This window comes from Heliangelus exortis, chromosome 9 (assembly GCF_036169615.1).
Source record: "Heliangelus exortis chromosome 9, bHelExo1.hap1, whole genome shotgun sequence".
NCBI classification, from domain to species: domain Eukaryota; kingdom Metazoa; phylum Chordata; class Aves; order Apodiformes; family Trochilidae; genus Heliangelus; species Heliangelus exortis.
In genome coordinates, this window is record NC_092430.1 from 17,858,561 (window position 1) to 17,883,448 (window position 24,888).

Genomic DNA, 24,888 nt, shown 5'->3' on the forward strand with positions numbered 1-24,888 from the left:
TACAAAACCTGCATAGCTTAATATGTGGTACTATGGGGAACACAGCTGAGTCAGGGAACATCCCCACCCCACAGGATCACCTTCAGCTGACCTTCAGGATCACATTGTCTATTGTTGCTCAAAGGGAATGAAAGGCAAGCACTGCGTAGTGCTAAAATAATTAAAATAGTGACATCTCTGGACGAGTTTCTTTATGATTCTCCTGTGGCTTTCTACAACCTAAACTGGGCCATGATTAGAGAAGACAAGGAGCAACAAAAGAAGAGTGGTCTGGAGTCAGTGGACTGAGAGGGAACAAATTCTCACTTGGAGCCTTCAGTAACCTAAGACCATTTTGATACCCCAGATTCGCTCCTGTTGCCTCTGTTGGAGTCTGGGTTGGAGTCTGTTGCCTCCAACCTCTTACAGCAGCTCATTTTGCACCATCACACCAACAGAAGTGCAGTCTTTGGGATGAGAATAAACTTACCACATCTATGCTACCATATTCAATTACAGTGGATGTTAAGCCCCAAATAAGCACAATGGAAATTTCTGCTTAAAAGGAGACACCATGATGAAGCCATTCGTTCTTTCATTGCCTTATTACCATCTTATCTCAGTGTGTTGAGCAGCTTGAGTATGCCATTTATCCACAGGCTTCTTGTCTGGATGGGAACTGCATTTTGCTGCAGCTGCTGAAAGCAGTTTTCTATCTATATTCTTGTCTCTTGCAACGAGGTCAAAGTTATATGATCTGCTCAGTGAAGTTTGAATTGGCGATGTAAAGCCAGAAGGAGAAAATGCTCTCTGGTTTCAGAGGGAGTGACAACTCTTTCGTAATACTTTGTAATTATTGATTTAGTGTTCACTGTTGCAACTGTAGGTTTAAAGGTCACGTTGAGTACGTAATAAAAAGGGGACACAAGTTTATAAAGAGACATGGCTTCATCACACAAGTCTGCTATTTCATGCACATCAGCCCCTCCATACTGACTTACTGTTCTGCTCTGATGCACTGGTTTTCTAAGCAGAATGTTTTTGTTTGTTTCAGTGCTCTTTGGCATACAGGCGCTTTGCTCCTGGGCTGCCCCTCCTCCTTTGCTTTCCCCTGCCTGTGATGACACTGCAGTAGAGGAGGCTGCAGATCTGGCTCTTCGCCAGATCAATGCTGACCGAAAAGAGGGCTACATATTCAGACTCAACCGAATTTTCAGTGCCCGAGAACATCCTCAGGTAAGTTACCTGCTAGTTCTGTATCTGCTTCCCACATGAAGAGCTCTGTGTCTATCACTATTCTCTAGTAGTATCTATTTGCACTAAGAAATATTTCAAAAAGCAAATGTAAAGTTACATTCACAGGACTCCAGAGGCCATGTCAACTTTACACATAGATGACTAGAGACAGTTTCATCACCACAGTGGGCAATTAGAGAGCAAATCTCAGTCACGATTTTCTGCTGCCTGCCCCTGGAATAGCTCCAGGCATCGGTTCAAATTTGCTATGAGACACCACTACTCTGATTTAATTTCTTTTTACACCTTTCTCCCGCTGCCTTGAGCACTTGGAGTGCAAAGGCTATTAAGTCATTGTGAGCTCTGCACAAGAGATGTAAGCGCTTACAGGTGTAAACACATCCAGCTTGGGCCCAGGGAATTTCTTCACAGACCTCTAAATGGTTACTCCTTGTCCAGAAGAAATCTGAAACCAGTTCAATTACCAAAATTACACTGGAAATACCTATGGAATATCACTCTCATACCCTCAAGTATCTTATTTCTCTATGTGTGCTTGATCTGTTACTATTTCGTGTTACAATAGCCAAATCTACTGCCTCCAGCCAAGGACAACCCGAAAGGAGTGCAGAGGGCCCACAGCACACAAGGCACTGTGGAGGCTTGCTGCTAACACTGCCTGCCATGCTTGCTCATTTCCCATAATCCTACCTGAAAGGCTGAGTTCTGAACCCTTAAAGAAAATGGGGCTTACTGCCAGATGTTTACAGATCTGTAGTGAGAAGGATAAGACACAACTTCCTGCTGCCCTCACAAGGACATGCAACATCTCATCTTTCTGTACCAAATGATGTGATCACCAGATACATGGAGCTGTACTATGGAGCATGTTTGTAATGCCTAGTGGGAATGCTCCATGTTAGCAGCTTTTATTATTTGTGGTATTCATAATTTCATTCTTATCTAAGGCAAAATAACTTACCTTTCAGATTCAATAATAAAATGCAACTGATGACGAAAAGCATCATCAAATTTAGTCTATATTCTTGGATTCTGGTTGGTGCCAGGACCAAAAGGATAAAACTGACTTTAAAGGACTGCTCTTTAACTGAAACTTTCTAGACGCAAGACAAAGCCTGTTCTTGAGGCTTGATTCAGAACTCAGTATCACCTGATTTGACACCACAGAGAATTTGTTGCACCAAATATTCAGTTTTCAGGGTATCTGTGTGTTTCACCTGTGTGTTTTGTGATTCTTCATGCCTTCCTTTTATGTATCTCTACTTTATTCTATTCAAAACTGGGGTATGATTCAGGTTTTTTGTTTTCAGGAGACCAGTGGTTCTGTTTTCTACCTTATCTTGGATGTAGTAGATTCTGAATGCCATGTACTCAGCAAAAAGTTGTGGAAAAACTGTATGGCCAGACCTGCGCATACAACTGTAAGAATTTTATTTTCTTATTTAATCTCAGGTGTGAAGAGTTATTTGGGTACTACTGATGACAGCAAAATCCCTACACATGTATTTTTTCTAGACAGCAGAGGTTATGAGAAAAAAAGAACCTGGTTTTTAAGGCCCACAGTTTCCCTCAGTACTTTCTAATCAGTTTATAGACTGCTAAGATTAATTTTTTAAAATGGAAATTAAAAGTAAGCTTTTGACCAGAGCTAATAAGAAGGCATAATTAAATAGTTATGCTAGGACACAATTTAGAGTAAATGGTTTAATTTTCATAGCAACCTTGTAAGAGTTTATTTAATAGACAGGTTGTCAAGAAGGGAATAAAAGAAACTCACTTCAATATAACATGCATTCTCTTGTTTACTTTAATTCCACTTTTGTTCTGATAACTTTGCAAAACTTGCACTGAAAAGAAAAAAGAAAGCTTAGCAAAATAAACTGCAAAGACAGAAAGTCATCTAAGACTGCTGCTACAGGTGACCAAAATGATTCTGAAAAAGTGAAAAAAAGCCTTTTAAAATGAAGAATGACAAGAAAGAAGCTATATGTGGAATTTAAAAAAAAAAAAAAAAGCTATGATTAAATTGTCCTGGGCCGCTTCTTATGTTAATCAGTTTTCATTTTAAAATGAAAAACTGGAAGAAGTAAAAAGAATTCTTCTAATGTCTGCCTACAATGTTTTCAGCAGGAAAAGAGAGCAGAGCACATATGGCCCATACGGCTGCTGTGAAGTCAAGACATGTATGTTCTAGAGGCCTCGACCATACACATGGCAATATTTAAGAAGCATACAGAGAATATACAGTCAAGTTTTTAACATGAAGGGACAATGGATATTAATATGACAGTATTTTTTTCTGCCATAAAGTCATAGTTACTTTGTGTGCAAGGATGACCTTTCTGCACCATGAAACTGATATAGGGTCTTTACTGCTTCTCTCCTTCCTTAAGATGGACACAGGGAAAAGAGGGAGGGTGGAAGACAGGTGACTGGATCAGACACTGAGCAGCTCTCCACGTTTGAGCTGCCTGGGTTCTAGACATGGACTCAGCTCCAGCTGCAGGGTCTGTCCAGGGAAAGCACTCTGTGATGCTTGGGCACTTACTAGCTGTCAAAAGAGTGGCCTTCTGTGGGCCATCCTGCAGACAAGCATTGTGTCTGAATAGCTCAGAATTACAGCAGGAGAAGACATACTTTTATTTCTAAAGAAAATGTGTTTCATAGACATTTCAGTGTTATCACAACTTTTTTCTTGAAAATAATTTAATGACTGCAAGGAGAAAATTAACCACTCACAGTCAAGGTACTAGATAATCAGTGCAAACGGTACAATATTAATTGTTTCTAAATGTTTATATTGTTTTAGGTTTATGGTCAGTGCAAAGCAATAATCTACATTAATCAGGCAAGAAACATTGCTCATCTCAATAGTTACGAGTGCACTTTACAACCAGGTAAGTCTTTACTTAACACACTTACTTTAAAAGAGGACTGAAAAAAGACTCCTTGCCATATAGCATTGCTTTAAATTTTAATTGTGGTTATGGCACCAGAGCATCTAATTAGCTTTCAGCTACTTTAATTTTCTCAAGACAGTGAACAAAAGATCAGTGTGGTCCTGCAGATCAAAGCAGAGCAGCAATTACCCTCTCATCCAAAAAGCATTTTTACAAGTTTGTGAAAGGCAAGTAAAAGCAGCGAGCCCACTGTCAGAAGGTTGAGCTTTTTTCTGCAGTGTCTCTGCCTCCACTGCAACGTTTTTATGGGTCTTCAAATTTGTAAATCATTGAGTGAATCAAACCTCATTTGGTTACTACAGAGGACTGCAGGACAAATGAGTAGGATTGGGGGCATAGATGCATTTACTGTGACCTATGCTATCAGCTTGCTCTTATGGTTACACTTTCTCTAATGATACTGTTTTGTTTGAATAAAAAGTTCCACCCAGATATATTTCAAGAATATGTCCTGACTGCCCACTTGATGATAATCCAAATGATCCCAAATATATGGAGGCTGCTGTTCAAAGCCTTGCCAAGTTCAATGCAGAGAGTGATCAAACTCATTATTTCTCTGTTCTCAATGTCACAAGAGCTTCAATGCAGGTAAGCCATAGCTCATCTGACTTGCTTTAGCACTCAAGAAGTAGTACTTTTGTACTTTCTGTGATTTTGTACTTTTCTGTGATACACACTTTCTGTGTACTTTTGTGTACTTTTTGTACTTTCTATGATTTGCTATGTCTTACAGCTTGTTTAGAATTTTTTCTTTGTAGTACAGAGAATATTTCTATGCAGAATTCCCCTGGAAAATAAGGATCTTCACTGATTGCAAAAAGGGGGGCTTTGTGCAAAGCTCAAGACACGTATTTGCATTCCAAAGTTTACAAAAACTTAACTTTGAGCTCCTTCTTCTGCCACCACCATGAATTAGTGATTCCCTGATAGAAAGTACTTAATGTACAGTCTTTCTTTCCAACACATACCTGTATGTGTTTAAAAATGGTTTAAAACTAATTTAGACTAACAGAGAGTTAATGATGTCCTGGATTAATCCTTTTTGTTTACCACAGTAATATGGGGTCTCTCCAAAATTCATTATGTTTGGATAACAAGGTGTTTTTCACTCTTTGTTAGATATTACTACAATATAGTACTAAATCGCTCTCTTTTTCCATTCTCAAGTTATTTGCCTTTCAGAAATAGAAAAAGTGATCCTGTTCATTAAAGCAGCCAGAAATTATTCACAAGGTGCTAAAGAGGGTCTTCGAATATGTAACTCTATAGGCCCAAACTTATTTCAACTATAGCTAATTCATGAGTTACTTCTTCTATATGCACAATCTTGGTTAAAAATCACCAGGGAATAAAGCACCACTGGCAAAAAATCATTCTTCTGTAATACAACTAACACTAAGTGCCCCAAGTATAACCTGCTCTGTCCACACTTAGCAGTTTTACATCTGTTTCAAGGTCTGTAGGATTCTTCCTTCTTCCTGACACAAGCACAAGGTCTAATTGTCACTGATCTCTCATTAACAGTGGGTCATTGGTCCTGCATATTTTGTAGAATTTTTAATTCAGGAGACATCCTGCTCCAGAACTGACAAGATTGCTGACATCTCCAAGTGCAAGCCACTTTCACCTGAACTAGCAGTAAGTACTTTTCCTTGTATATACAACTTTTGTTTTTTTTCAGATACTGTGATTACTTAGTGAATACTAAGCCTATCCCTTTGGTTCTTTTCAGACAAAAATCAAAGCCCATAGGCATCTTTTTATGGGCTGTAGTTCTAAGTTGTCTTGTAACTGTACAGACTGCTTTAGAATACAGGAAACATTTCAGTAAAAGTTCTGAATTCTTACCAAGAAATCCATGAGCGAAGAAAACAAAAATAAAATACCATTCAGAAAAAGGTGAGATAGTTATCGCCTTACAAAAGGGAATCATTCTTAAGGATTTCTTCCAAATAAAAACCACAGAAAATAAAGCACAAATAATACATTAAATAGTGTATTCATACTACAATCAGGTCAGCTAAGGAAAATATTGAGAAGACAAAGTATAAGAGAAACTGAAAGACTAAATCGCCATGCGGCCAAAAGGTAATATTTCTATTCCCATCTTAATTGAGATCCAAGCCGCGTTACTTGCAGCCCAGTAAACACACAATTATTAGAAAAAACGTTTTTCATAGTTTCTTTCACTAGTGTGTTGTGCCATTGCTTTTGCCTGGAAAATGGCATTATTTCCTATTACACAACTTGCCTGCATGTGGATACTCTGAGGCAGCAGAACTCAAGTGTGCTGTTGTAGCTGGGCCTTAACTGGGCAGCTTACCTTTACTGTCTTGTTACCTAATTTTTGCCTTTGCAAAATATAAAGCCTTCTTCAGAATGCTGCCTGCCTTTGTAAGCTTGCCAATCCCAAAATAAAAGGTTGCCCAAGCTGCTTATCCCTACAAATACATGTAGAAGCTTTTCATAATCGCTTATTTTACAAGATAGGAGCTAAGTATCAGTGCTACAATGTGAAAATATGCTTGCATTTTCTTCTTCCAGAAAATAGGTTTCTGCAAAGGCTCTGTAGGAGACAGCCACTTGGAACATCAACGCTTTGTCACAATATCCTGTGAGATCTACGGTCCGCAGGTATTTCTTAATCTAATCTTATTAATGCAAGAGTAATAATATTTTAGAAACCAAGACTTGAACTCTTGAAAGGAGAGGTATTTTTAAGTTTTCTTATTCACAAAGATATGGGCTTCAAGAAAGTGATAAGGCCACATAAGAAACCTCTCTTGTAATAAAAGAGACTGTTGCTGGATGGATAAAAAGGCAACAGAATAATTATGAAGTCAATCATACAGAATGTCTTCAGACTGCTCTACAAAGAAATTGTAAATAACAAAGGGAATGCAAAGAGCAAAAACTGTGTACTTACCCAGGTTAGAATGTAGAATCATAGAATAATTTGGGTTGGAAGGGGTCTCTAGAGGTAAGCAGGGACATCCTCAACTACATGTTGTTTCATGCACCCATCTCCAGTGGCATAAGTACCAGTTCCATCTGTCTGTCCTTTGAGTGTCCCTTCTGCAGCTGCTCTTCAGACTGGAATTCCAGCAGATCCTTAGTGTGAAGGGTGACCTTCCCCATATCTGAAAGAATAAGTAATAGCTTCAGTATAGGTAATGCTTATTGACCATTCTTTAGGATCCTGCCACTGAAGAGGGGACAGCACAAGCTGACCAGAAACAGGAAGCATCCAGCCAGCATCATCAAGCAGCTTTCTCTTCAGAAACCAATCATTTCTCCCCACACCTAGGAAAAGCAGTGGGCTGGGTTACAATTCTACCCCCTTCAACTGAGGACATCTCTTTCCAAAGCCAACCAGAAAGTCAAAATGAACATAAAGATGGAAAGCCTGTTCCACCTGAGGCTGCAGAATCTGTGCCCAGTTTTGATGAAGAAAAGACTCAAGTAGACAAACCAGACCTGACTGAACCATTTACTAGACCAGTTATTCTCCCTTTTCCTGAAGAATTTTCTTCATCAGACTCATGTCCAGGAGAAGTAAAGGAGAGCAGTTCCATCCTCCAGCCTCTACTGCCTAAAAAGCCTACCAAAATATAGCCAGCACCCACTCACCTCAATGATCTGCAAAAAAATGGTGGTCTGGCCTTTCAATTTGTGTAACATCTTTAAGTAAATAAATTGCTTACTAGTCTTTATCTTTGGAGTTTTCAACTTTAAGAAACCACCAGCTATGTAGATTCAAAAAGAAATTTAACTAGGACTATATTTAATAAAATAATTTGGCTGTTAATTCTCATATTCCTTCTACCAGTAAGAGCATGAAATAAAGGTAACTGTGGAGGGTAAAAAAATAACATCAGTAGCAAAAGTCTGTCAGGAAGTGTGGGATGATTTGTCCTGGAAGGACCTGTAGACCCATGGAGAGAGGAGCTTATGCTGAAACTGGTTTGTGTCAGGACATGTGATCCCATGGGGGGCACATCTTGGAGCAATCTATTCCTGAAGAATTGCACCCCATGAAAGTGACACACACTGGAGCAGTTTGTGAAGAACTGCAGCCCATGGAAAGGACTCACGATGGAGAAGTTTGTGAAGGACTGTATCCAATGAGAGGGACCCCACACTGGAGCAGGGAAAGTGAGAGGAACCTCTCCCTGAGGAGGAAGGAGGGGCAGAGACAACCTGTGATGAATTGATTGCAACCCCCATTTCCCACTCCCCTGCACTGCTGGTGGGGGAGAGGTGGAGAAATTGGGAACAAAGTAGTCTGAGCCCAGGAAGAACAGAAGAGTGAGGGGAAGGTGTTTCAAGATGAAGTTTTTATTTCTCACCATCTAATGCTGATCTAATTAGTAATAAATCAAGTTTGTTTTGCCTGTGGTGGTAACTGCTGAGTGATCTCTCCTTACACTGACCCACCAGCCTCTCATTGTATTTTTCCTCCTCTGTCCAGCAGAGGAGAGGAGGGATGGAGCAGCTTTGCTGGGCAGCTGGTGCCCAGCTAAGGATGCTCTTAGGGCTCTTACCAAGTCACACCGGGTGTAGCAGTGTATAAATGGGGAAGAGGACTTCAACATGGTTTAGCATGATAAACTAGTGGGGTTTTATTTACAGGTTAACTTCTTAATTAGAATATGATGAGTTTGGCCTAATTTTCAAAATCCCAAGAAAGATTAAATTTTCCTTAATGCTTTACACCCTCACTCAAATAAATTTGAAATGGCTACTCAGAGGTGTGAAACATCAGCACATAATTTTAGCTTGGGAAGAATCAAGCCCAGGCTATTCAGATTCTTATGCTTTACTCATCCTGCTGTGAGTAAATGATGATTTACAAAATCAGCCTAATTCTTTCTTGAGATAGGTCATATTAACTCCCATATAATAAAAGCCACAGGGATGTTCTACAGCCTATAGTGAAGAAAAATCAATTCCAATAATGCTAGAGACAGCAACTGTTCTGACAATAACAAATATAAATAAATGAGAAGACAACAAGAAGAAAAATAGCAAACATGGGAAAGAAATGTCATTTGTGGCCAGGAGTACGCTGATACTTGCAATAATTATGGGCTTGTATGAGACCACAGAACCTTTCCCTAGTTGCCACTAAATCTGTAAAATCATTTGCTCAGAACAAAATCTATAAAATATTATTGTTTCTGAACCTTTTATGCTGCTGAATCATCCCCAGGGATGCTGGGTAATTTCTTCATTCAAAGAGCCTTTCAATAAAAAATTATGGGTTTGTTGAAGCATATGGCAATATGCAATTGATTAAAATGTATTATTTTATTATTATAAATAAAATATAAATAGAAGTGATATTTTATTTTGACTGGACACAAAATAATATTGAAGTACTGTGTGGAGTTATGTTCACAACAAGTATGTTTGGTTCTTCAGTTTGCAGAACTCTTAAATACATAAATTTTATAGAAGCATGGAAATTAAGTGCATCAAAATAAGCAAAAAAAAAAGTGATGTGTGAAACACATCAACTGAGTAAAAAATAATTCCATTTCAAGTTTGTATCATGAGAAATTTCAACATATTTTGTGTTTCATCCATTTCAGTGTAGAAAACTATTCAAAATTGGGTACATTAAAAAAAAAATCATAAAATTCAAATCCTATCCAACTGTTATCTCAGTGTGGCCTCTAGGCTACATCAGCATTCCTCTTTTATCAAGTCATCAAACTGCAGCCTCTTGTTTTTTCCTCGGGAAGCTTCAGGTCAGGCTTGCCAGGTCAGGTTTCTTTAACATGAGCAGTGTGTTCTCCCTGCCTGCACAGACACTGCTGATTTGCCACATACCAAAACCGTGGATAGCAGGAGTCACTCCCTGCCCTCACACAGAGCACCCATCCTTGGCTTCAGTGTGCCAGAGGACAAGAGCTCTGGAGCAACAGCAAATCACTGCAGTGATTTTCAAAACACATTTTTTCCCCTCTTTTCCATTAATTGCCATATTTCTCACTTCTGGTATCTTGTAACGTGGCCTATTTTATAAAGTGCATGTTCTAATCTCACTATGGCTCCATCAGTTTGTTGTATAACTGGATTCTATCCCAAAAGGAGTACTGGGGAAGAAATCAGCTTCACTAACAGCTAGCCACAGCCTGCAACACCCTGTTTCTGTTACTTCTATTTCTGAACTAAGCTGCTTATGATAGTAAATTGTAAATTCTGGCCTGGTCTCTCAGCTCCTAGCTAAACTGAGCAGAACATCTGGCAGCAACACACTCTATGTACCTTCAGTCACACCCCATGTGACCTCTGGTCTGATGTTGATTTGAGCAAACATTCCAGTTTCACATGGACAAAAGTCATATTCAGGCATAGATAATGAATGGTCAGTGACCTCAGGACTTTAGATATTATCAGCTCAGGCAAGATATTATCAGCTTTAACTCTGAATATAGGTGGAGTATGAAAAAATGAAAATGAAAAAAAAAAACCAAAAGAAAAAAAAAAAAAAGGAACACATATTCAAAGGGTACAGAAGATATGCTAACTTATTTATGTGTACACTGCCTATGCACTTGTCTAGGTTTTTCAGCTACCCTTATCCTACATTCCTCCTTGGCCAATCAAACATATTTTAAAAAGCAAGTCCCAGACATCAAAATTTTAAAGGTGGGTTTGAAAATCAGGTTTTTCATCAAATGAGTTAATTATAAATTCCATTTGTCTAACTTCAGAACTTTCCCACTGTATACACTTCATGGTTAAACATTTTCTCTGCATCACTGAGATTATACTTATTAAGCAGCTGTATTCACAATATACATATATTATTTTGATTTCAAAGATACATTTTAAAGACCTCCCACTAGATATAAGAATAAACACTATACAAGCACAAAAGTTGACAATACTTCCCCTATGTTAACTTACAACTTATAAGCATGAGTTAAAGCTTAGACTTTAAAAACAGAATAATGCCACAAACACTGAGGAAGCTGAATCCCTTGGAACTTCCTCTGACCCTTTGATGTCAATACATCAAATTCTTAACCTCACCTTTTTTCCCAGTTTCTCAAGCTCCTCAGCATACATGTCTTGCAACATATCCTTAAGGTCATGAACTTTAAACTAGGCTATTTTTTTCCTAGAAAACAATTTGCAGCCATTAAAACTGAGGCCCAGACAAGGAATACTGACACCTTTTTTATTGGTTCTTGAAGCCTTCTAAGCAATGAGAGTTTTTTAACTACATTGTCAACCTGCTCACATGACAGTTGTTCTCCTCCAAATAGCTTTTGGACTTCAGGTCTGTTTGAAGTAAGTTTGATAGACAAGGTGATGAAGCTTCTAAAAGTTTGATAGAAAACTGGTGACTGGGAAAGAAAAATCAGTGGAGGCAGGGAGGGAAAATAAAGCTGCAGCTGCTGCTTTCATTGTGGTTTTGTGCAGGGGCACCGTGTTTACATGCAGCAAATAAAAAATGAGACATAGATGAAGACATCATGCACTTACATATTTTTCCTCCAAATTTGGGGGCATTTCTGCTAAATGCAAAGCTACCACAAAAGCTGCAAAACTTTTTTTTTTTTTTCATCCAAACATAAAATCAGGCCGTGCTGCTGTGAAGCTATGAGGCATCACAGACTAAAAAAAGTTAAGAGAAGCTAGCCAAGAATTCTCCTACAGGCAGCTGGAGCCCCATGTGTCTTTGTTATCTGTACTCTTGCTTAGGAGCAGAAACAACAGCAGCTGCAGAGCAGCACAGGCTGCAAGAGGAAGGTTTTGCTACCTGCATAATGGACTGAACTGTGTGATTTGATAACCCAGCCTCTGGGTGAAGCACCACTGCAGATGGCAGAGAACAGTCAGCCAACAAAGCTCTTGTCCTCCCAAGAAAGCAGAGATATCTGCAAACTGCTAAGGCTATATTCTAGGAAAGCTGTAGTGATTACTGAATATTATCTCCTTTATTTGTAAGTTGTCTGTTTCTTCCCTCCTAGAATAAAGTTCTATTTATTAAGCATGTAATAAATACCCTGTTTTTCTCTTTTTCTGACAGGGAATATGAGCCACTTTTTGGTGTGTTTGAAGCCCAAAAAGGCCGAATAAACTGTTTAGAGACAAAGTTTTGAGTCTTTAAACAGCAAAGGTTCTTACAGGTTTCTGGGAAAAGGTTTAGGATGGATGTTTATTTCTAACTCCTTAAAGTCTGAATGTGGATCAACTCTTACTGTTGCAAGTGAAGTCTTGTTAGAAGTCATAAACAAGCTTCTGATAAGCTAATCAAGAAAAATACCATGTCAGGATAAATATTCCTATTCCTGCAAGCAATCCTTTTATAGGAATGGTTTCATTAAAACAACACAAATAACTTAAAAACAATAAATATATATATATAAACAAAGTAGTTATATATATATATGTATATATATATATATATGAGAAATTATAAGAAGCCATTATACTGACTCAAGTACAACCAATATTTAATTAGCTGCCCTGACTGTGCCTTGAGTGCTTGTCCATGCAGAATTTAGTAACAGAATGCAATTTTTCTTTTCCTAAGAAACAGAGTACAGAACCCTCTACTGTGGAAACAGAATCTTACTTTTACTTCTGCAATCAATTTTTGAAGAAATTGTACATTTTCTACTGTTTACTCATAATGTTTCTATTTCCTACATAAAAAAATACATAAGCTGCTGTCAAGAAATGGATGGGTGTCACAAAGAACAGCACAAAACGAAAGGAGAAAAAAAAGAGCAAATAATCTGCAAACAATAGATGACTAAGGGAATTATGTTATGAATTGCCTAATCTTATTCTTTTCTTCAATATGACTGCCCATTTGAAAATTAAACAGTATTTTAAGTAACAAAAGGGGGTGCAATTTGTAACACCTCAATGATGTGAATATTGCTTTCTACACAGGAGATGTATTTCAAATGTCATTTGTTATTGACACAACTTTTATTTCATGACTTTTTTTTAATCTTCCAAAAGAAATTCTGAATTATTATAATGAAACACTATGGAAACATTACAGAAACATAAACAAAAGAAATGCCCTACTGCATCAGAACAGTGATTCATCCATCTGGGTATCCACCTCTCACAGTGGGAAAAGACGATTATGGTTAAGAAAACCGTTAAGTGTGCTCTGAACTAACTATAAAAGAAAGCCACTCCTTCAGCTCTCTGCATTTTAAAATGTCATTTCTTAGGCAATAGACATGCTGAAAGATGGATTTTTTTCAATAAGGATTAATGAAATGAGGTAAGGGTCAAGGATGATTACTCATTATATTTCTCAATGTTTCTCACAAAAGTCAAAGAAAAACTGTGAAGTCAAACATATAAGCCCAAGTCAATTATACAGCTAGCACATTTTTCTATGAGAAGCTGTTCAAACCCTTCACGCCAGCCAGGGTCAGGAAAATTTCTCATCTGAATCTGACTTTGTAATTTCAGACTGACATTAAATTTTTGTATTTTCTTATTCAGAGTTTGTATTTTGTATTCAAACTTCAGCCACTCCCTTACACAATTAAGGCCTTTAAAGAATGCCTGAAACTATCCTGAAGAAAAGGGTTTGAATAAGATGAGACAACATCTTCTCCTTTCTACTTAACACAGGATATTGGCATATCCTGAGAAAAGTATGAATCTTAGTATGTACTGCATTATTTTAGTAAATACAAAAAATTTACCAGCAGTTCTCTAAAGAACTCTGTGAAGGCTACTACAGGCAAAGAGCACACAAAACTGCTCAGACTGGGAATGCAAAGGCATTGTCACCTCATGCCATGCCTAGGTGATATTGCCATTAATATGTATATGATGTAAAGCTGACAGAAGGCTATTTTAAATGTTCTCAAGATGGAAGAGTAGCAAAAACTCACACAGAAGCTGTGGACCACGAGCATGTACTCCTTGACCTACATCAGTTTTCGAAACCTGAGTGAGCTCCTTGTTTCCTTTTCACTAGTTCTCTGATATGTAAGGTTCTGTAAAAACAGGGATGTGGATACAGCCATCATTTGACCACAAATATTTCAGCATATTTTCAGTCAACTCTCTTTACAGTAAACAGAAAACTGAGATTGCATAATATCTGCATACAAACACTGGACCTTCCTAATGTTGTTAGAAGATCAGTATTTTTCATAGCAAAACACTATTGCACAATGCCTCTGGAAGAATCACAAACATAGTCCCTTTGATGGGTAGTCCAGAGAGTATGAGAAGGCCCACTTTCCTCAAAATCTACTCAGTCACCATATAATCATTTACTTGCTGCTTGCAAACATTAATCCAGGGTCAAGGTAATGGCCCTGTGACACAATACTTAAATTTATATAAAACCATGCCCTTTTAGTATTCATTTGTAACATTGGTGGGCTACTCTGATTTAAAAGCAGACTGCTGGTTTTGTCAGAGCATGGGCAGAAGTGCCCTAACACTGCAAACAAAATGCTGCTTTTAGCTTCAGCTTTTTTTCTAACACTACTGCAGTGTTCTAATACCCAAAGTAAAACAATTCCTACAACTGCAGACTGTAATACCATTGAAACAGATGCAGGCGTGGCCCTGGATTTGGTCAACAGACATCGCAGAGATGGCTATGTTTTTGGTTTATTCCGTGTTGCTGATGCACACGAACTACATATAGTAAGTATCAATTTAAAGGCTACTTCACAAAAGACTAAGATTTTAAAATAACTAGGCAGATCATTAAAAGCTTCTCTTTGTTGCTTTAAACACAGCAACATAGATGTAATACAATGAATCAGCTCTAATTTACACTATCTCAGTGTTCATTTGTGCATGATTTATTGTACCTACGCTTGGTTCCGAATGATGCTGAGTGTGCTCTATTCTCTTGGCTGACAGGATGTTAGCGTAAGAGATGCTCTGAACAGCTTTATACAACACCGGAAATTAATTTGTACTGCCTGTTGTCAGGGCTCAGATGTTATGTTCAAAATTTATATTCAGAACGTTTCTTTAATCTGGAAATGTCTAACATTAATTAGATCAATGTATCCGGCAAGATCAGTATTTTGTTATCTTAATTTTGAAGAGAGCTGGATAACAAAAAGGCAGAGGAAGCCAGAGAAGATGAAAACACCACTCTGCAAAACAAGGGAAAGGCTGGGTAGATAATCCATATCAGTCATTTCCTATTTCCTTCCTATTTCTATTTCTGTTTCCCAGAGAGTCTGCATAAGACTTTCTCAAAGATTGTCTAAATCCCAAAGCAAATCAATAGCACAAAAAGCAAAAGAATACAAAACTGCTTTAACTAGAAGATAAAGGACACCAAGAATATGGAGATTTACCAATGCAACTGACTACCTTTTAGCTTCTTGGCTGTGAAACTAGAATCCAGCCACAAATGCACTCCTTAAGAAGCTTATTACATATCTCAGCATGGCAACTGAAACAACAGACTAATTTTTGATGGAGCTGTTTAAGGCTGCCTGTTTAAGCATGAAAAAATGACCCAAAGCCCAGATTCCTACAGGTCTTAAGATATACTTCCAAAAAAACCTGTAGGATCATTTTGCTTTTTAAAGACCAGGAGAGCCTACAAGAATAGAAAAGGCTCTTCTCTCTAACTTCCTGCTAAGAAATTCTCCCTGTAAAGTCTCTGTACCTTTTCAGACCCAAAGCCACCAGCTGTGGTCTCCTGCATACTGGTTATGTACACTATTGTGCAAGAAGTTATGCTGGCTCCAATGCCAAGATGACATTGAAAAACTAATACATAAAAAAAAAGACCAGGACATTATTTTTATTGTCTCCTTGCAGTAATCTGAAGCAGGTCTATCACGTCAACCCCCTTAGAAATTTAAGCAGAGCAATTCCTAGCAGCCAGCTTCAACTGGGTTTACAGGGGACTTAGAAGCATAAGATACTCAAGTATTCACACTAGAACAGTTCTGGGCTTGTACAGTGCAGAGCTTTGGTGTCCAAGATGCTATTAAAACAACCAAGAAGGCACCATAACTTTTTTTTTTTTTTTTTCCCCAAGAGCTATCCATTGGGTGAACAGAGAAATTTTTCTACTAAATATTTAGATGTAGACACATTAATTTAGGCTTTATTCAAACCAAAAGCATCCTGCTGGAGAAAAGAGTTCTTTGCCGGGGGTGAACTGGTTTCTTTAGTAGTTCACAGTGTATTTAGTCATTATCATTTTAGAGGGCTCCTAGTGAATAGCACATTTTACAAAAGACTCTTACCTATCTTACCTTTCCATTCAGTGCTATTCCATAAATACAAATTGGAAAAAAATAGTCTGTCTTACTGCCTCTGTTCTCTTCTCTGTCTGCATTTTACTAATATGTAGACTAGGAGCTTGAAATTATTGGGACTTATGCAATAAAATAGAAATACTAACTACTCCAAAGCAGAGAAGAATTATGTGGTTAGTGGGCAGAAAGGGTGTCCAGAACAACTATATTATTTTCTTTATTCTGTGATTGAATACCATGTGTCTTTGTGTAAATCACCTAGGTTTTAGGTTCTATTTTAAAAATAGAGACAATGCTAAGACATCCACATACTGCAAAACCAGTGCTTAAAATGACATGCTGGACTCTCACTGATAAAAATATTACACTAGACTGCAGTAATTCTTTCTCAAGGTCTTGCGCATAAAAAAATACTCTGAAAAAGGAATGTGAATGGCTGAAATTTCATAAAATGAAGGGCTTTGCATCATGTTATTTAAATGACAAAATAAAATACGCTCATTCTGTTCATTCTAAATGTCCATACACGGGTTGCATGAAATTTAAATAATGCATTCCAAATATGAACTGAGATTAATTTTCCTGCAGAAAAATATGAAACTGTTTCTGTGAGCACAGATAATTCTTAACGCCATGTCCCATTACACTGGCAGCCAAATTAAAATTCTGATTCTCCATCCTATTTGCGAAGGAGACAGAACAGGCTAGATAAATTTCAGGGGTAAGGCTCCTGACTTTCTAGTGATTATTACAGATTCTTTGCATCACTCCCTGAATAAACTGAGCAGGAAACAAAGTTCTGAAAGAGCATCTGGTCACTGGGGTCATTTGAAATGGATATAGCTACATAACTGGCTGCTTAGACAGCTGAGCTCCTAACAGACCAATGTGTTCTATGCGAAAATCAGAAAGAGAGAACAGTAACTTTTTAACATTGGCATTTTTGCTACTTGATGGATGCCAGGTTAACAACAGACTCTTTTCACAGGCTCTCCACAAAAGGATAAGAGGCAACAGTTCTAAGTTACAGGAAGCAAAATACTGACCAGATGTAAGGCCAAAAAATTAATCATGGAGAAAGTGCTTAAGTGCTGGAACTGCCCAGAGAGGTTATGGAACATCTGTCTTGGTGATATATAGAAGTCAGATGGGTCTAACTTTGAAGTTAGCTTTGCCTTGAGAAAGTGGCTGAACAAGATGACCTCTAAAACCTCTTTCCAGCCTAAACCCTTTCTCTACTTGTCAGCTCAGAAAAACCTTAATAGGGAACTGAGGAAGCTACATTAAAGATTAAACACATCTACTTCAAAAAAAGTTTCTTTCGGACCAAACTTTTTGTGTACAAACTGTTTTTTACCCACATTTCTCTTCCAGGGAAATTCAACAGTCCTCTACTTAACTTTGGATGTGCTAGAAACTGAATGCTCTGTATTATCCAGAAGACATTGGGAGTCTTGTGAATATGGTGACACCTATTTCATGGCAAGTAATGGATAAAGGTTTGGAAAAGGATTGACCCCATAAATAAGTGCAGCTTTATTTAGCCAATTGTCTCAAAGCTATACTCTGCCTCTCACTGCTGGCACCAGTACAGCTGTTTTAAGAATAATTTGCTGAAAAGTAAAGGACACTAGAAATTATTTTTAAAATCATTTTCCTAGTATATTGGTCTGAAATGACAGCAGTATATTTTGTCAGCTTTCTGTCATAGTGTTTGTGGTATGCATGAAATGTTTGTAGTGTCAGTATACGTATGCTATGAAGCAATACTTGTCCTTCATTGCTGCAGTCCAGTGATGCAGTCTGTGATGAGAACTATGAGTCCCAAACTTTATTCAAATAGGAGAGTGGTGATACTACCACACAGGACAAAGCAGGAAGGCCATGAGAAGCGAAGGCATTTACTCTTTTTATTAAGATGGGGAAAAGGAAGTGAAGAAAAGGTCTGTCCACTTTTTGATAAAGATTTATGTGACCTTGAGTATCTCTGGCATCCTAATTTCCCATCCTACATAGTATTATCTTGCTGTAAATAAATATTATAACTGAGATGGCTGGTTTAGTTTTCTGTTCTCTACTCAGTTGTTCAAACTGAGAATTAAAATATAGGCTCTTGTAGAGGGAGCTCTTGTTTTATCTGAATGCTAATTTTGAGTGGTACCAGATCAAACATTCAATTAATGACCCCATCTGCTATGCTTAGAAGAGCTGTACATTAAAAGGAGGCATATTTCTGAGAACACCTACATCCAATTAATCCAGTGAAAATAACAACATAACTATGCATTCTCTTTTCCTATCAGGATTTTGGGCAATGTAAGATTATAACATATAGAAGTCGGCTGCTCAAGAAACCTCAGCTATATGGATTTAACTGTACATTAAGTCCAGGTAAAATAACCACTTTTGTAAGCCAATGCATACCTCAAACCAGCCCTAGTACCAAATTACAAGCCTATGCACTACTAGTGTATGGTAACTGTAACATATTCATCTGCTTGCAATTCATGTTTTAGATAGTTCAAATGGAATGTTAAGAATGAGTAATAAAATTAAGGTTACCCGACTCTTCTAAAGAAGACTTTATTAATGTCAGATGGCATTACTATTCCAGTCCACCAAAATATGATAATGAATATCAGAAAAAAAGTAAATTTGGAAAGAATCCCCATTTGGGGTGGTAAGATTCATAAGAATTAATTTTCTCAGTTTATTGTTTGGTTTTTTGTTTTTTGTTTTGGTTTTTGATGTTACAGAACAAACCCTTATTTGTGGCCTGAGGGAGAGGTATTTCACTTCCAAGGAAATGGTTGCATATTCAGTTTCTGTTAATGAGTTCACATTAAAGGCATATGCACACTCCCTTGAGTACTAATATCCATTTCAATATTAGTAAATTTTGTTTTCACAGTTCCTCCTGATTTATTAGAGTGCAAAGATTGTCTAGTGAAAGTTGAAGCATTAGAAGTTACTGAGCAACATAAAAATATTGCTACAAAGGCCCTGAAGAAATTCAACAGTGAGAGTAACCACACAAACTACTTCAATGTGGACAAAGTTGAAAAGATTTTTAAGATGGTAAGTGGTACTTTGTCCTAGAATTACACATAAACAACAAAGTTTTGTGAGCAGCTTGAAAACCATGGGACCAGAACTCAAATCTTTCTGGAACCAGAACTATTGCTTGTGATGTATCAGCATAAACAATCTGCTTAAAATTGTAGGTCCTTCTTCAGCAAAGATGTTATCAGCTTCAATTTTGGCATGTGAAAGCAAAATGGTTTCTCGTCTGCTAAAAACTAAGGCAATGTGATGGCATCCAAAATGTCAGAGCCTACTTTATGTACATGTTTTTATACAAAAGTTTATTAACTACTGACCAGAGTTCTTCAAGATGTATAGTTATGTGTACTATCACAGTCATGCATTCTGTCAGCTAAAGTCAGATAATTTTTTACTCTTAGAGTACTTAGCACATAGGTACAACACAAAGTGGAACATAGCTTAATTTTGACTCTGTTGTGGAGCAAAACAGCACTCTGGGAGCTCTGAAGGACAAGAAGTAAATCTGCATCTGTGTTGCACCTCCTGAAGAACTACTGGGTCTGGTAAATAATTTCTCCACCTTTGAGTGATGCCAACGTGAAGACTTATCCTGTGGGTGATTTGAAGTGTAGCTCTCACATTACCACAATTTCTTGCTGATAGACGCTGTAAACTTTCACTTACACAGCACAGGATCATTCTGCCAACACGTGTCAGTTCAGGACATCTCTGTAATGAGGTCTGATGGCCCCTACCATAACACACATTGAGCCTGGAAACTGCCTAAATTATAGCATGGCCAACCCCACCTCCCTGCGGCTTTTTATATTGCTTAGAAACCTAACAATGTTCTACACTGTAGTCCCATGTAGGATGTATCCCTACTCCCATTTAGCAAGTGGATGCTTTTGGCTTGCCTGGATTAATGTATTTCACCCTAAACACCTTGTCTTCACACTTTGCTGTCTTTAGCTAGTGACAATTTAGATTGTACCATCAGGTTTCAACAGGCCGCATAACAGTTAGAAACTATAAATTAGAATAAAAATATATCATAAAGTTTGTGCACCTACTTGTTAACCAGTTTAGTTAAACTAATGAAACTTGTGTGCACATACATGCTGTGGACACCTTCAACACTGACTTGAAATAAATCACAGCTGGAAATTAAAATGAAACACCTCTGTGGATTTTAATAGGATCACAAAGGCCTTCTCCCATGTTCTCATGGAACAGTGCCTTCACTATGAATAATGCCATTGACAGCAGAGAAAGCAATAATCTCACATCAAGTGGTGGAATTTCATTCCAAATTAACATCAGCACTGTAGTACAATACCCTTCCATTACTGGAAAGGGGTGATTACCATCTCATAAATCCCTGTATTTTCACACATTTCAATTTAGGGAGAGGATGCTAAGGATGCTACCTGTTAAAAACACAGGCTGTTAAACAAACAGGTTTATAACATACACAGAAGAAGTAAAGCAACCATTCCTGGAATTCATAAGGGTGTGAGGCAAGTAAGATATAAATTATTTATCTTCTTTTCCTTACTGAATATACATGTGTGTGCGACCATTTGAACAGCACAGGTAATGAAAGCATGAGGTAGACAGGATTTTGACAACAATATCAAGTATGGTTGCTTTTTAAATTACAGGACTTTAAATTTAGTTACCACTTCTTGTTTGACCTTCCAGACTGGCTCCCATGAAGGCTACATTTTAGGTTTTTCTATAAAAGAAACCAACTGTTCCAAATCCGCACAACACGCAGATCAGGCACTGGAATGTGATTTTCTGGATGACTCTCATGCTGTAAGTAAAGTCTTAGAATGATAAGTGACACAATGTGTGGCACCAGGAAAAACTTCCCACAATCCCACAATTAGGTATGCATGTACCTAAACTCAAAATTTAAAATCCACCATGTTCAAGCCTAGATCCTACTTTTATAGCTGGTACTTTTTATTCCATAAGGGGCCAATCTTAACTATCAAATCTTAACATAAAAAGGGGTCAGGCATACTACAGAGCAAGAACTAAGCTATTCAGTTTGAATCTGGCTTTCAGATTCAAATTGTGGTCATTCCCTAATATATAATTTATGCCATTTTCATAAAAACATTTACACTAACATGAGTCATTAATCTTGAAAAAAAAAATTATTATGTAATCCCTGTGAGTCCAGGGTTACTTTTTTCCTCTTTGTAGCAAAGGGATGGAGAGTAGAACAATTCAGGCTTGTTTGCAGATCACTGTCAAAGCACTCTACACCCCACCTTCCTGTAACAATAATAGTCTACACCAAAGAAGTAACTAGGCAAGATCAAAATTTTAGAATAAATTGTTCTGCAGAAATAAAGTGGAAGGAATAATTATATGATTCTACAAGTGAAATAAAAATAAAACATGTAGAACTTTTGTTTTATCCACAACCATTTTCTTCTCCGGTTCTTTATACTCCACAAGACTGGAATACGCTGTGAATTAGCTGGCACTGCCAAAAGTTCACTAGAAGCACAAGCTAGAGGTTTTGAATTCTTGCTCTTTCCCATGAGAAATTCCACACAAAATGACTGGACAGCAGTTGAAAGTCACAGCAAATAGGATGCTAAGGGAAGTAATGCTAAAAGGTTACAACAAATTACTTTTCAAAAAAGAAGTGTGGAAGAAAGCTCTACCTTGGCTTTGTCTGAAGCAGCATATCTACACAGGATCTGCTTTTGTGGGCTTCAAGCAAAATTTCAAAATAGCACAATCTGAACATGATTCACAAGCAAAGATGGAGAAAAAAGGAATAAAATCAGCCATCCACGGGCTACTCATTTTGAGGACATGAGTAGATGCCCAATTTCTTATAGACATCAGGGAAGTAAGATGGAGAATTGTAGTTCTCAAGATATATATGGTAAAGTGGTCATCACAGGCAAGAACACTCAAAATTGACATATATTTTAATAATTATTAATTACTGGCAACTATCTGGTCAGAAAGCTCAGGATCTAGCTAAGTTATGCAAGCATACTTAAGTATTAAAGGAACTGGCCTAACTTTTAAAATGTTGAACTTTCAGTAGTTTCTGTTAACTCCAGTCACAGGAACTCAAATGTGCATTGTTTGCTTTTATTTTCTTTTGCTTAGCACGTGGGATTCTGCAAGGCAAGAGTTCTAAATGATCCAGATAAACCTGACGGAAGAGATGTAAGCTGTGAAGTCTACCAACCCTGGGTATGTACTGAAATGTCTCTGGCTTCAGAAACATCACTTAGTCCAGACTGACAGATGATTGTGACAGATGTTTACATCCCTTTATGCCTGGCTGTGATGCAGTGTGTCAGGACAGACTGGTTTTTGACCACTAGGTCAATCATAGGATGAATTAGAATTGAGCTGTTTCGGCTTCTACCTCCGACAGTGTCTTCTCTCAGTCTAGTTACAATCCTTAGTTGAAGTGAGCAGAGACTGGCAAAGGACTTCAAAGGAATTTTAGAATAAGTAGGGGAGAGAAACTTTATCATATTTGGCATTCCAGGTTATATAAAAGCAGCTACTTCAGTGTGAATTTTGTTTTGATCCACTGCAAACTTTGCTCAGTTGGTTATAACATATAATTTTGATATGGTGTAGTATTTCCAGATGATTTTTTTCCCTTACACTTCACCAGAACTGTGTATGCACAGGTACTAATTCCCACCTCTCTCTCTTTCTCATTGCTTCTCTCTGTCCTATTAACACCTTGCTTTGTATTTCTTTCCCTGGTGTTTTATAAACAGCATCATGAACATGGGCACAGAAGCAAGTATTCTGCTCTGGGAAAACAACACAGACATCCCCACCCCCATCCCCACCCCCATCCCCATCCCCATCATCATTTTGGTCACAGACATCATCATGGGCATCGTCACAAATTTCATCACAGACATCATCAGTGGCATGGACGTCAAAATTCTTCTCAATTCAGGCCTGAAAACCCTGGGCATAACCATAGTTTTAATGAAGAACATCAAGACAGCCATGAAGAAACTGCTTCTTCTCCTTCCTCCCATGGTGGACCACATCACCACCTTCACCCTCCACACCACTGTCCTCCACCTCCTCCCCATGACGGACCACACCCTTCTCCCCAAGAGGAACCACAACATCCCCCTTCTGCTCGTCCTCCTCATGATGCACCACATCCTACTCCTCCTTTCCAAGATAAATTCTATAATATCCCCTCTCCTCCTATGCCCCCTGATGAATCACATAATCCTCCTCTTGGTCCCCATCATGGACCACATCATCACCATTGTCCTCCCCATCAACATAGACCAAATCACCACCATCATCCTCTCCATCACAGACCACACCACCCTCCTGCCCCAGGACACCCTCCTCATCTCTATCATCACCATTACAGACATCACTGCAACAAGACAAGCATGTCAGGAAAGTACTTTCCATTCCAAATAACAGGAACTATCTATCACATCCCAGTTCTAAATCAGCAGGATTCTCTCACACCTCCCACTGCAAACTTTCCTGAGATATCCCAAAGCAACTCTCACTTCTCCAGCAATGGTGAAGGTATTCCCTTCACTGTCTCAAGTCTAAAGGAGATGCTAGAAGCTGTGGATTTTTCAGATTCCCCTACACAATCAAAGTCATGCCCAGGAAAACCCAAACTTGTTCTTCCAAAAATTTTGCCTTTATTTCCACATAGCTCCATGGCACAAAATTCTCCTACGTGACCTCAAAGAAAGATGTTTCTGGTTTGAGGGCTGCAGTGCCAATGACAGCTGAACAATATATGAAAACAGAACATGGAGAAGGGGAAAAAGTATACAATTTCTAGGGAGGAAAAGCACTGAAAATAATGATTAAGCCAAGTGTTCTAACCTGCACCTAACCTAGCTGTCTCAGACGCCAGTGTAACTGAAAAGGTCAAAATTCTGAGTCACTTAGGTGTTGTGAATGGGTATGAATCTCCTCACCAGACAATGCTCCTTTAATTCTAACGAAAAGGAAAAAGCCTTAATTGTGAAAACTACCGTCTAAACTCTTTCATTTTCTCATAATTCATAAATCTAATGTACTTCTCTGAGGAAATCTGACCTTGAGGAAATTTGATTGCCTTCCACAAAAAATGATCCATGGGACTACATTCATGTTATATAGAGAATCTAACAAAATAAAAATAATAATTTTTCTTGGGATGGTTGCCAAAGTTTTGTCTTTTTTTGTTACTATGGATGTTTAGCTGCACAGTAAAGATTCAAGAGACATATTCTAGCATGAATTGACCAATAGAGGTTTGGTTACCACCATTATCTAGAAAAGGTCTGAGAATATTTAATGACTTGTAGTGTAACACTGCAGGGTGGCTTGCATCCCTACTTCCATTGCTACAGTTG

General features: G+C 38.0%; 2 protein-coding genes across 2 annotated transcripts; both read left to right on the forward strand.

Moving 5' to 3' along the window:
- The first annotated feature begins 901 nt into the window (after positions 1-901).
- On the forward strand, positions 902-9,381 carry FETUB (fetuin B). Its single transcript, XM_071752570.1, has 7 exons — positions 902-1,215; positions 2,547-2,657; positions 4,046-4,133; positions 4,618-4,784; positions 5,721-5,834; positions 6,741-6,830; positions 7,392-9,381. The coding sequence occupies exons 1-7, from the start codon at positions 1,015-1,017 to the stop codon at positions 7,809-7,811; spliced, it is 1,191 nt and encodes a 396-aa protein (XP_071608671.1). The 5' UTR covers positions 902-1,014; the 3' UTR covers positions 7,812-9,381.
- A 5,179-nt stretch (positions 9,382-14,560) lies between these two features.
- On the forward strand, positions 14,561-24,688 carry HRG (histidine rich glycoprotein). Its single transcript, XM_071752564.1, has 7 exons — positions 14,561-14,855; positions 17,819-17,926; positions 18,748-18,835; positions 19,356-19,522; positions 21,194-21,310; positions 22,637-22,723; positions 23,269-24,688. The coding sequence occupies exons 1-7, from the start codon at positions 14,658-14,660 to the stop codon at positions 24,223-24,225; spliced, it is 1,722 nt and encodes a 573-aa protein (XP_071608665.1). The 5' UTR covers positions 14,561-14,657; the 3' UTR covers positions 24,226-24,688.
- The last annotated feature ends 200 nt before the right edge of the window (positions 24,689-24,888 follow it).